At 35.9% G+C, this 14,491-nt stretch overlaps 1 protein-coding gene across 5 annotated transcripts in view; it reads left to right on the forward strand.

Annotated features, from left to right (window-relative positions):
* Nucleotides 1-14,491, forward strand: part of LOC134529407 (serine/threonine-protein kinase Tao) — a 172,803-nt gene that overhangs the window by 101,468 nt on the left and 56,844 nt on the right. For all 5 annotated transcript variants that reach the window (XM_063363445.1, XM_063363443.1, XM_063363444.1 and 2 more), the window contains one exon: nt 12,928-13,110. In XM_063363445.1, coding sequence (XP_063219515.1) covers nt 12,928-13,110 — 183 coding nt within the window. The remainder of the gene's footprint in view (nt 1-12,927; nt 13,111-14,491) is intronic.

The raw sequence follows: 14,491 nt of genomic DNA on the forward strand, positions 1-14,491 counted from the left end.
TCACTGCGCCTGCACTGCTGTCCGACATGATGGTGTGTGGTGGTAGGCCGGTGTACTGCCTTGCTTCTCCTCGCCACGCGGCCCGGAAGGCGGTCCAACTCACACACTCACCCTGCGAGCTGCCTGCACACAGCTGTCCGCGCCCGGAATGTGTTGTTTGTGCGCGAATTCCTGGAAGCGTGCTCGCTTGGCTGGCCACATGGCCGGCGTGCCAGAGTCCCGCTATGTGCTCCGCGCGAACAATAGTTCCAGCGCGAACTTTAGTTCCGCGCGCCCCGCGTACCAACCTCCTATCTCACACGCTCGTACAGGTCTCGGTACTAGGCAAATTCTATCACGCCCCACGCTCTTGGGCGCCACTTGTTACGGAGCCGTAGTCTCTGTTATTTAATGGCTGAATTTTACTGCGTGCTCGGGTTTTATGGGCGCCACTGTGCCACGTCCACGGACCGATGTGAGACTCTTTCCCAGGGTCGTGACGTCGCCCATGTGAGGCATGATTTTAATTTCCCCCTGAAAACACCTAGCACTAATTTCTGCCCGCTCTCAGCATCGGGCACGCTATTATCTACGCAGTGGGCTCTCAGGCGTCCCACACGCCGTCATACTCCACGTGGTCAACAGATTTAAATAAGAAAATAATACATTTGATTTACACACCTGATTTATTCGGCGAATGCAACCTACACACGTACACGATTGAAACTGTTTAAAACGCCCGCGGCACGAATCGGTTTAGGTGTGAAGACCCCCACGTGGTCACATCTCACATTACGTAGTACAAAAGAGAAAAGACCGTTGCTGGTCGTAAGACAATTATTTATGCAGTCCCCCGACCGAGAGGAGCTCCGAGGACGAAAAGAAAACGATTTAGACGGAATTAAATTGAAACAGAATTACTTGGCGGTGAAACAAGCGGTGAGGTCCCCGGAGTGCTGGCGCGTCTACTCTCGGTCGTTGATGGCGGCGGACTGGGCTGAGATCATGGCTCGGCTCGACTAACATGGCGTCCTCCCGCCGAAACAATTGCCGTTAAAGATATTTGCGAATTCGTGCCACGGGAAACTAAATTAACATGACAAGAATGAATTAAAAATTACGTGACATTTTTTGGATAAAGAGAAATGATTGTACAAATTATAATTATTAAGATTTAAATTTAATTATTGTCTGGCTTCGGGTTTCCTCGGGAATGTCCGGAAACGCTATTCTATTTTGTTACCTTATTTCAATTAAAAGTACATAAAACCCTTCCGGCCGATCTGCCGTCACGTTGCACTTAGGGAATATAAAAACAAATAACATAATTATATTTACTTATGTTTTAGGGGTGCGGCGCACTGACTCGACAGCGCCCTCTTGCCGGGCGAACACACACGCACGCACACGTACCCACGGGTAGGCGGGAGGTTTGAATGGAGGGTGGGTGGTGTTTGGGCGGTGGCATATCGGACTTAAAAAGGGGCCGCAGGCCCGGACGATGTCACTACAGTAAAACCCTGTTATAACATTTATGGAAAAAATAATAAATTAAGCTTATTTAACAAGAAAATATTTTAAAAGGATTAGTGAAATATATATATTTTTTTGGGTTAAATAGTTATAATGTTCATAAAATATACAGTAGTATATTTTACGCTTCTGCAAAATGCTGGGCAAAATATTTTAAGTAGTGTGATTTTGCCAATATTCATTAGAAATACGTCCATGTTGCTTGTTCAAGTATTTGCTTGTCTTGCGCAAGCCTCGACAACATTGAGAACGATTTGAGATGGAAAAATTATTGATTTAGCCTCTAAGTGAATTTTTTCTCTTGGAATTTTTAGAGAATTTATGTCTTACAAGCTTAAACAATCAAGTATGTATCTCAGAAATATTGGCTTTTAAAACACTCAAAATACTGCGAAATGTGCATGTTTCCCCTCCTTTTTTATTTTGTGAATTTGCAAAGTTTTTCCAAACCAGATTGAGAGCAGGGGTTTGTGTTAATGCTTACATAAAATGGCACGTATTGATGGTTTTTCTAACACTTTTTATTGTGTAGAAAATATTTGGTACTTAAGAGTGAGCGACAGGCCGGAGACGGAAGGAGGAAATGACAAAATCGAGGAGGAGCCACCGAGGTCACGAAAATGCCTCCCAAAAAGTTCCAGAATATCCTTATAGAGAGCGTTGTCGTAGCTGGGTAGCTGCTGTCAAATCAAGCAGGATTAGCTGCCGCCACTGTGTCTGGCTAGAGCGGTTGGGGTTGGGTTGGGCCGTTATGAAGAGCAATACAGAAGGGGGTGGAGGGGGGAGCGATCTCGTCCTGTGATGTAGCCGGGATGTGTAAGGCTCAAGGAGTGTGTATGCGCGTCCGCTATTTTTATCGTCAGTTGCTAGTGTGTGCAGTACATGCTCACGCGCATCAAAAAATCTGTCAAATTCAACTCGCCATAAATCAAAAACCATTTAGTCAAACGACGTCCAAATTTGTCAGTATAATTTTGAACTGTTTTGCCAACAATAATATCCGTTAATCTTCTTAATGTAAATAATTTCATTTAAATACATATAATAAACCTGGATGCCTTAAAAAACCTAACCGTGATTGATGTATCTGATTTTTAATTGCGAAGTATTTTAAATAAAGAAAAAAATTTTTTTCTGCATGCATAAAATTGCAAAATTTATAGAAATAAAAATTGTATAAGTTTCAACACCTGTTCCAAAATGCTGTAATTTAAAACAAAAATGTTGAACACTTTTTTATACATGTTATATGGCACGTCATCTGTAAAACGAAGATGCAAATTTTGTAATTTGGTTTCAATTTGTATAATATTGACATATGTCTTCCAGGTAATGTAAAACACCTAACAACATTTTAATCGTTAAGTGCAGACAGTAGTTGCGACGTTTCGGGAACTGACATCTGTTCCCGCTATTTAAAATACTTATGTGTTCGTTAGTGCTGTTGTTGTGTAGTTCATAGAATTCTTTATTTTCATCATTGTGTTTAAGTGTTTGCTGCGTTGTCCAGTTTTTCTGTCTGCTTGCATCCAATCTGTCTGACTGTATGTCCACTGTGTTCGTCTGTGTTTAATACATTATTTTTCTTGACTAAGTTCCTTTCACGGAATTCTTGTGCTGTCTAGTTTTTTTTAGGTTAAATATTTGGTCTGTGATGTTTTCGTTGTATTGTCCATATTTATTTTTATTTTCCTTGCTGGTCAGACTGTGTTCGAATACATCTGACTCGGTCTTGTTTTTCTTTGGAAATTATATTACAGTTTTTAATTTTTTTTTATTTATTTGATTTTCGGAGTTTTTTTACATGACTAACAGTTCAAAACAGAAATGGCGTATGTCCAAAATAATTCACTAAATCATGGTTGTTATAGTAAGTAGTATTACAACCAGGCACTATGAGACACATCTGCGCTTATTGTATATTGTATTTTTTATGCTATTGTAAAAAGATTTTTTATTTTGTACATTTTATGCAAATTCTGTTAAATATTTTCGTTTTGGTGCTTATTGTTCATTTGTTCTGGGGAATGTTTAGTTAGCAGTGTTTAGATTAATATAGAGAAAGTGTTTTGTGGTTCGAATCTTCATAGAGACGCGGTTTCTTTAAAGTTAACTAGGGTCTATTTTCTTTAAAATTCCATTAACGTATTTTTAGTAAATAACCAGATATATATAAAAAAAGTTTTAATTGTAATTTTTTGTAATTTAAATTGTTGTAGTGTTATTTGAAAGCAGTGTACTTTGCCAGTGTTCAGGCCATATGCACTTATTTCAGATGAAAACCAAGATAAATGTTTTTTTCCAAATAAATGACAAACTGTCATTGAAATTAATAGTCTAGTTAGGATGATTATATAAAACAATAGAAACATCAGAAATACGTGCATTACAACTACAGCGAAACCCCTTATTTACGTTACCGTTATTTACGTTTTCCCGTTATTTGCACTATATTCTTCAGGTCCCGTTTGGTTCCCATATAGTCCAATACAATACTTTCCCGCGAATTACGTCTCAAAAATCGAATCAATCCCGCTATTTACGTCACGTAACAACCATAAACAACCAGAAAATACCGTGGAGCTAGTAGGCAATGAACATTTTAAATAGCAAAATATACATATTTTATAACATGAAAAGTTGCTTTTATTTCTAAACATGTAATAATTTAAGCCTAGGCGTGTAAAAGTACGAGTAATTATAGCAGGAGACAATCTAAAATGCACGAGGGAAAAACGTAAACTCATGAATGTACAAACATGGCTGCTTGTAAGTTCTGATACTGTATTTATGTCACAACTTAGCCGAAATACTGGTACGAGACATAAACTTCACAAGATAAAATGAGCGGTGTCTTGGTAACTGTTTTATACGTCTTTTATAATTTGAGAAGTGTTGTACAGTTGACGCCATATTTTTTAAACTAACCATTTATTTCTGGGGATCGTAAATAATTAATTATTGGTTCCAAGACATCATGATAAACGTAAACTTGAACATGTCACGGCAGCGAGAAAACTGGTGCGTATACCAATAAACTGGTATTAGAACTGGATAAAATTGGTACACGGGAGGTGGAGCTTATATTTTTTTCCGCTAAGCTCGCATCTATTGGTTGGCGGCTGATGGCGTCATGAGTCTGGGCGGAGCATAGAGTGCGCATGCGCCGCCGCGTCGTTACAGCAGCTGACCGAGTACAATGACCTTTCTCCGCGTTTGGCGCGCTATTGACGGTAAATATTCAACAATTTGCGGCCTTTTCTTAAAAAATTTTTTACTGTGAGCAATGTGTATGTAGCCCGTATTTGTTATAAACCCTGCCGGTTGCAACTGTATTTATAATTTGGAGAGGCAAATAATCTTGAACAGCCAAAAAAGCAAGCAGAAGAAAATTTCAAATTTATTTTTAGGAAGTAATCAGAAAAACATTTTGGCTTTCATTCTTTTTTTTTATTTTTGGCAAATGTGGTAAATTATAATGGATTAAATACTAAAGTAAAATTTGTTGTTAGTGTGTTTGTACCTGCATTGTAGTATGTGCTATTTAACAAAAGGAAAAAAATTCTAAATAAGGTAAACTGTACTCCTTTTTATACTTTTCCCTTTATTTACACTTTCCCGCTTTTTACACTTTTTTACTTTGTCCCCATGAAAAGTGCAAATAAGGGGTTTTGCTGTATGCCATAATAACAACTTCCGTGACATCACGTGTGTGGTATTAATTTTACGAAAATACAGCAGTACGCATTCAGAAATGTTAATAAATTTAACTAAAATACACGTTGTATACTAAAATAGTTGCAGCAAAGTCTTAGCATCTCTAACGAAAGTGCCTATTTAGTTACGAGCAGTATTCTGAGCACAGGAGTTGTACATTTAATTTTAAGTACTTATTTATGAAATGGCTATGCAAGTAATGATTAGGCCTGTTTGAACGTGACACACAAACGTATACGTATCACGAAAAGGGAAACGTAAAACACTCTAAGTTCGTTCTACATTCACACGTAAGTGTACACATATTCACATCCGCAAGCGTAAGAGAGATGGAGAAATGGGCAATGCCGAACTCTTGTGCATGCGTTCTTCCATGCAGCTAATAGCAATGCACTATTTTATCACTACGTATACCATGTACATGTCCATTTTATTCTTGTTTTTGAATATCATGTTAGGGTCCGCGGCGGTCGAGGGGTCAGACCCCTCGCCTCCCACCAAAGAGATCTGGGTTGGATCTCAGTGGGGCAGAAGCCCGGAATTTCGCATGTAGGAATCATTCCGATTTCGTGGTTGGCGGGGTTTCTCGGGGATCTCCCGTTTCCACCGCCCCGCTCATTCAAGCGCTTCACCATTGCAGGGCTTCATTGCTTATCATCCCTTAGGACACGCAGATGTCTACAGGCGCCCAATAACAAGTCTGCACTCGGGTTACGATACCCTACCCTCAGGTACCTTCCCCATACAATAATTATGTATTTGCTAGTGGTTTCCGCTTTATTATTTAAGACGTCATTTCTTCTGTCTGGAATATCAAAAAAGTCTAGTTTGGTGTACACCTTTCTTTCGAGAATACCAGTTTTGAACTGCAAAAAAAGGCTGGGTAACGACGATGGCTCAAGTAAAAAAAAAACCAATGTCAATAAAAAAATAGAAGTATATTTGTGGCACACTTTTAACAAATGGAAATATTTAGTTTTAGAGCTAGATTAACTGCGAAATTCCAACAAGTAATGCCTTCTGCATGTCGCTTAATCTACATACATCGTGACTTTAAAACCGGTGGAAGTAGCAATGATTTGATGAAATCTAGGTTGTTTACCTTGTTTGTTATGTGCTAATTCACACAATTTTATGTTTTGATACAGTGTAATATATAAAACTTATTTCTTTAAAATCAAGTGACATTTCAGTACATTGATAAATTTACCATGAAAAACCGACAAGCTAATTGTTTAAGTTTTATCAAAACGAAGCCGAATGTGTTGTGTATAAATGCATTCCGAGATGTACAAATTACAGTAAGTGATTTTTCATAAATTAGCGTAAGTGTGGTACGATATTTGACATATATTTTTTTAAGTTCCCAGACGCACGAGAGTAACAAGCACCCAATCAGTTATGTGAATACGAGATGCAGTGATATGCAATACAACCAGTCACGAAATCTATTCGCGAAATTCAGGCGTCTCTAATTATAAGCCGTTTGACTAGTTAAATGCATCAAACAGAATTCATCATGCACAATTCAACGTAAATTAAACATAAAAACCGATGCATGTTTAAAATTTCACGTTTGAGCTTGTTTACAATGATGTTGCGTGACGTCAGTATTTTTTACACTTATTGGCGCAAGTTTTGTTATGTTTCCGTGAAATCCGTACACTGTAGAACGAGCTGACGGAATACCGTAAATGGTTGTATTGCATTTACGAGATGCGTTGCCGTTTGATATCGTTTCCGTATCATTACATAACGGGCCTAATGATAACAAGGTGTACTGTCACTGGCCATGAAGGTGTACTGAGAGTAGGGAGGCAGATGTGTGAGATAAACCAAATTGTAAGTGAACAGGGAAAAATACGGTAACGTTAATAAAAATTAATGTCAAAGAATTCAATATGATTACTAATTATCTCTTTGAACATAGAAGCTGTTGATGCAAGTTTCTTTCGGCTGGTACAAGGAACTTGAACGACATCACTGATATATTTGCACTTCCATGGTTCAGTGGTCAGAAAAAGGCAGGTAACAATGCACTGCCCCCTTTCCCGATCTTGAAGAGAGATAAGCAGCTTAGCGCGGTCTCGCCAGTCCCTACTACGAGCAGGTAGTACCTAGTTCAGGGAAGTTCCCGCTGCTCAATCCTTAGCAGCACTCTTCAGCGCTCTTCAGCATGTATTATTTTTAAACGGCTGCGTTTAAAATTCCAAAAACAACGCGAAATTGGACTTTCAACTAACCTTCGATTAGAGTTTCCAGGCAGTGCACAGTCATATGTTAAGGTATCAAACGATGCAGTATTCTTTCTACTGTATAATAGTATAACTTCCATTTTGATTCGTCGAATACGAACTTAGGCGGAAATAGTTTCACAGACGTCTGCACTCGCTACGTGTGAAAAATTGGTAATATTAGCTGATCATCGTTTGGCTTTCCTATATATAGCTCTGACATATTTTAGCCTTAACAAATATCCATGGTGCTTTGTCTCTATAAGGGCTTCATCCTATCTCTACAATATGTTAGTAACGTGTAAGAGGCGATTTCATAAATGACTGCACTTCTACATTATGCAGAGATTTATAATTTAATTATTTTATGGTAGAATTATTTTACCTATTAGAACGAAATGTTATTTTAGTAAACAAGAAGGTTACATGCATATGTAGTTAACGCGTCAGACACGAGACTTTTTAAAATTCTATATAAAACTGCTTTAAATTATTAAAACTTAAGGTTTAATATCTCAATTAAAATGTTATGAAAATTTTCGAAACTACGTACAGACAACAACAGTAGCTAAATAAAACTTCTGACAAAATTTCATTCCAATCTGCAGCAAAAATTTTTACTATCGCTCACTCTTAAGATATATTTGTGGGATCCACTGTTCATTGACATTTTTTTCAAACAATAAGTTATAATTTTGGTGACACTATTACATAGTTTATTTTGTTTCATAGTTGAAAAAAGTATTTGTCAATGACTCCCAGGACGTCTGTGCCGCCTGATCTACTGCTTCGTGTTGTGACACTACAGTCAAAATGGCCAATGTTTATGTTTTTGTGACTTGTGTCAATTGGATTCGTACTAGTTGTACGCTGGTGCAGTGAAAGATATTCCTTAAGTATGTATGTTAATGCAGCATGTCAAAACATGCACAAATAAAAAAAAAGGGTATAAGTAGTCTCTTTGTAACATGAAATAATGTTTGGTGTTATTTTTATCTTCAGTTCATGATTTATTAGTCCAAAAATGCAACAAATATTTACGATATTTGAATTTTTGATAATTACTAAACACCTTGGGACTAGCAAGGTACCTTCTGCAGCAGCTCAGTAGCAGCAGTCAGCATCTGCGTATTGCAGTAGGGCCTTAAGTTTAAGTATCATTTTTGCATGTTAATAGCTCAGTTGCACATGCACAACATATATTTCAAAGCTACATGTGATTACAACCCAGTGCTTTAGCGTTTATCCTGGTGGCATCCTGGAATCAAAAAACTTTTCACTGTGGTGGCAATTGTAATTGTAAAATGGAATAATAAAGTTGCAGTGATTTCTCTCTTTAAATTACTTGATGGTACCAAAATATTTAACACTACCTTATAGAAGGGAGTACTTATGGAGGGGTTTTGCAAATTGTAGCAATGTTGTAAATGGTCTGTAATGACTTAAAACATGCCAAAAGCTATACATATCATTTTATACTATAATGAAAATAAAGTTCTGTTACAGTAATCAATAAATTACAAATTAAACTATCTAAAAAATTCGGAAAAATTTAATACCTCAAAATGAGAAAAGCTCCTTTGTCAATAAACTGCTAGATATACATATTACAAAAAAAATCAGGAAAATATGGAAAAGTTTTATTACAATCATATGATGATAAACAAACTAGTGAGGTACATAATGTGTATGTTAAAAAATTGTATTACATTATGAAAAGGAACTATAAATTTACAAAAAATTGTCATTAGTACATTTCTCAGTTAAATTTTCTCTATGTGCATACTAAAATACAAAAAGTTTCTTAAAATATTGCATACTGTCTGTCAGATTCCAGTTTATAAAGGTTTTGAAATTTTGGATTTTGTAACTAGATATTGACCCCAGGTTTTGGCGTCGGCCTAGGGCCACCATGATCACCCCTCAGGACGTAGTCCCCAAGTTATGTACTTATGTACTTCACTTAAAAATGTTAAGTGAAGGATATCAGTTAATTTTTTTTAGTTGAGTGACGGAACATGTGTGATAAGGAAATCTGCCATAACTGGAACTGTACTGGTATGTAAGTTGTGATCTACAACTTTTTTGCAATGAAAAGTAAAAATACTGCTTAAAATTTTTTTATTTAAAAAACAACTAAATGCAAACTTTTATTTTAAAGGGATAGTTCATCCTCAGTGCTGGCAAAAGAAAAGAGAGAACTTAAAAATGAATCTTCAAAGTCATTGTATATTAATATCATAAACATTTTAAATGATTCAAGTGTGTGTTACTAGGTGCTTTGATTCCACCAATTCTACCTGGAATCGGGAACTGTCTATTCCCAAGCCATGAGGAATCGTACCGTATGAATAATCGTATCATATTTAGAATCATTAGGTCATAAAATTGTGGATAATTTGGATGTAAAATTGAGTTATGTTAGGTGATTCTACCCACAATTGTGGTATTTTCCGGCCAGGAAGCTGACAATGTTTGCACAACTTGCCTAGCACTAACATACCAAAGACGTGGTACATTAAGCTGGACTCAAATGATCTGTCTCGTCTGTCCGACACCCGTCCGTCCGACACCCGTCCGTCCGTCAACAAGCTGAGCGAATCACAATCATCTGCACATCAGTCGAAAACTTTTTTATTTTAATGCTGCCAACAGGCCAAAAATCTTAAATACTGGTGAAAATTTATAGTGTATAAATATATTATATAGACAATCATGAAGTTAAGCACTAATAAATAGTTAAATTCAATTTTTTTCACTCTGATATTTATTACAATACTAGCTGCCCGACCCGGCTTCGCACGGCTATACTAATGGAAAAAAAATTAAGCCACATCTCCCATTTACAGTAATGGTAAATAAAAAAAATCAGTGAAAATTTATTACAATGCTGTATAATGTACCGGAGAGAAAATGAATAGCACCGATGGTTTCCCGACTCGTGCACGAAACGTACAACTGATGTACCCGTACTTCGCTATGGCAGTCTACAGGCAGATCACTCTTGCGCCGCTCATTATACATGCCCCTCCTTGTGGGTACGCCACTGCCGCGCGATGCCCATTGCCATGGAGACGCAGAAGGCATGAAAAATGCAAAATCCTGTTCTCATGCAGACAAAGTACCCACTGTTGCCTGGTTTTAACCACCCATGGGATCTAATTTTCGGAAAATGTCATCCTGCGTAACATAAGGAACATTACTGTGAAGTTTCAAGTCTGTAAAATATATATATGTACTTGAAAAAAAGGGAAATTTTTGATATTTAAAGTACCCGCAAAATTTCAACGGTGATGAGGACTGCACTAACAATGAAATAGTCGTTGCCATAGAGACGAATGAAGCATCAACAAAGCAACAGCCGTTGCCATGGTGATTTCCTACCAAAAACTGGAAATTTTGATATATTACGCCCCCGAAACTCCCCTTGGGATCGGATTTCCGCAGAATCCGTTCTTAGTGAGCGTCTACATCACAAAATGAGTAACTATGCTAAATTTCAAGTCAATCGGGTGTATAGTTTTAGAGATCTCATGATGAGTGATTTAGTGAGTGGTTTTTTGCTTAATAAACTTCTAGCGCCTGCGGCATTGTCAACACACACTTCGTACGTGTACTGCATGTTGTAGCTAACCCTCTCCAACGCATTTGATTCTAAATTGGACTTTTAGTAAGGATCCCTAATGTTATTGATAATATATAGCCTATAGCTTTTCTCGATAAATGTACTATCCAACACTGAAAGAATTTTTCAAATCGGACCAGTGGTTCCTGAGATTAGCGCGTTCAAACAAACAAACAAACAAACTCTTCAGCTTTATAATATTACTATAGATAATATGCTCTTAATATTAAGTTCGTTGAGTTTTTGGAATAGGGTCCATCTTAAATGTGTAGTTTTGCATTTGATTTTGATTTTAGGAAATATTTCTAATGATGTTTTTGTTTTTTATATAGTTTTTACTTGGTTTATTTTAAGAATGATTTTGACTTCACACCAAAATCTACAGAATTAGGTACAGGGAAAGGGAAAACTGAGGATATATAAGTCTAAATATTTTTGATAATTTATTTACTCTTGTATATGTACTATTCTACTTTGTAGATCTACAGTGACCAAATTACTAGAATGCAAAGCACAATACGAGTTTAGGTTACGAGATGTGAATATATCAGTACCTACTTATTCTATGTCATTTTATACTTAATTGATAAACATGTGTAAATTATTCCTGTTTAACTTTGTGATACAATTTCAGTTTGATTCTTATCATAAATTTATGTATTTGAACATTTGTGCAGTAACCTGTGAAAATACCTTGTGAAGAACACGTTTCTCATAGAGCACAGACTTCTCATAATTGCGTGATGAGATTTGAATATTTATAATTGTATATATAAAATATTTCTGCAGTATGTAAGTTCAAATATGATATAAACCTCTCTCAGAAAAATCACATTTCTGTGTTATGATGGGATGTGCTTTTGGTGTCTTACTTATAACTCAATCATTATTTTAAGGCATCATAAAACTTCAGTAGTCACATTTTTTTGTATGTCGTCTTCACTATGATGCCTTTGTTAATATGGGGCAAAATGCTGTTTTAACAAGACCTCTGACAGTTAACTTTAGGAACATTGCAGTCACCCTTGATACAAGACTCGCATTTGGATTTGTGTTTTTTCTTTGCAGAGTAAATTTTCACTAAGTTTTTATTTTAAGTGACATTGCTCAATACTAGCAAACCAAATACACATAAGGTGTAGACTAATAAATAATACTAAAATCAGCTATTTCCAGCAGCAGTGAACAGATGCATACTATCCTTCCCTCTCTCTCATGCAAAAGACTAGCACCAGCACTAGAAGAGGTAGGAGTGAAGCTATGATTGCTGCTGCAACCTTGACACTGTCTGAAATTTCATTATACTCTACAGTCATTTTATTTATAAGATTCAGGATTAGATTTGTTAGTGAGTTGTAATATTTTTATATGAGTACAATTGGTTTTCCATGATGAACACATTTATTGTTATGTTTTTTAAACCAAGTATTTAACTTTCCCATGATACCAAGATGTTTATTAATTATTTTTCATGTGTAAATCTTTTTTTTAAACCCAAAAAAAAATTTAATTCTGTGATAAGAGCAATTATGAAGGGACAACATTTTGTATTGTTTAGCATTAGTACTCATTGAAAGTTGAAATTTTACAGTTTTTTATATATAAAACTAAAAATTTCTACTTTCAATCATTTCAGTTCAATTCAATAGCTAGGCTGCAAGTTAACAATGTAATACCCAGTCTATTTTTTTGTTAGAAAATTTTTGTAGGGGGTTATGTAGATCATAGTTTTTTTTATGTTGAATCCTTGGCATTTTTGATACAATTTCATTTAGCTTTGTGTATTTTGGCAGAATATATTGTAATAGTTTTTTTTTATATTGTGTGTGACTTTTTCAGATTCGCCTGGATGAATCTCAGGAATTGGAGTGCCACCACCTAAAGGATCGTTTACGTTACGAGTTGGAGATTCTTATGGCCTACCAGTCAAAGAACAAAATGCAGGCAGAAGCCCAAAGAAATCGTGAGCGCAAGGAACTTGAAGATCGTGTGTCTGTGCGCAGAGCATTGCTAGAGCAAAAGGTATGTGCATCAGTTTAGTTTTAGTTCATATTTATGACCCAATTTTAACATGGTGGTGTTTTAATTGTTTACTACTGAAATGAGATTGTAGGTAAAATGTACTAATCCAATAGGTAGAGACAAGATTTTGTGGAGTTATTTTAAACAAATTTCAGTGTTAAAAATTACCAAAATAATGGTTTCAATTTTTTACTCGAAATATGGACCCCAGAGAACTGTGAATAAAATTGACCAAAAGCTATGTTAACGTAATGTAAGAGCAGTGCTTAAATACTTTACTAAATCATAAAAGTATTGCAAAAAAAATCTGTGTTAATTTAAAATTCTGTTATCAGTTCATTTTTGCATTTTATTCCGTTAACATTTGTATTTTGTACCCTATTAATAAATCTAAATTTCCAGTAAAAAAATTAAGATGTCTAATTTGCTTTTCATTTCACTTCCTTACATGTTTACAATCATTCTCTGCAAGGGAATTATGATACTGAAAGTATTTCACCATTGTAACGAGTTGTGAGGTTAAGTACATTAATAGTGCTGTGAAATTGTGTCAACGTTTAATTAGGATGCTACGTAAAAAATTCTATGGAATAATGTGATTGAATGGTAGTAGTATAGAATAGTATGTCCGAGCATAGGATTCGCCAGGTGGTGCCTATAGTACAATCCGCCATCTTGGATTGTGACACCATGGCAGCCATCAGTGTCCTTGACCTTGATAGTGGCAGCTATTTTGGATGATCTTGATCCCAGCCACCATCTTGAAATATGTCACAGCCACCATCTTGGATCTTAGAACTTCTTGCCCTTAATTTAGTCATTTCGAATTACGTCACATCGGTCATATTGAAAATATGTAATTATTATCCAGTAAATTGTGAAATATTTTTAATTTATAATATAATTATTAAATCACTATTTTACTAACTTTTTAATTTTAAAAACACACGCCATGGACCCTGGAATCTTCGGTTTGTAACCCAACGAGGTTATTCAAATTAAAAAAAGTAACAGGTCCTTCCCCCATGGGGACTACTAGCATACTGACTCCCACTACTATTACCAAGGCATATATTACTTTGTCATCTTGGATCTGCCATCTTGTTTCCATCTACTAGAGTTTGCTGCCACCATATTGTTTTTTTTTATCCGCTAGAGTGCAGTATTTTCGATGACCAGACGCAAATTTCATAGTATCTACCATCTTTGAAGTCATCTTGGCCCCTATATTGAAAATTTTTTACTACCCTAAAAATTCAGACAAAGTTCCAAAAATTGTTTAAAAAATCACTTATTGATTTATTGATAGATTGAATCAATTCCAGTCCTTGGTTCAATCTTTGGTTGATGCAAAACAAATTTTTTTTAGCTAAAATTTAAA

Source organism: Bacillus rossius, chromosome 2, assembly GCF_032445375.1.
Source record: "Bacillus rossius redtenbacheri isolate Brsri chromosome 2, Brsri_v3, whole genome shotgun sequence".
Lineage (NCBI taxonomy): Eukaryota > Metazoa > Arthropoda > Insecta > Phasmatodea > Bacillidae > Bacillus > Bacillus rossius.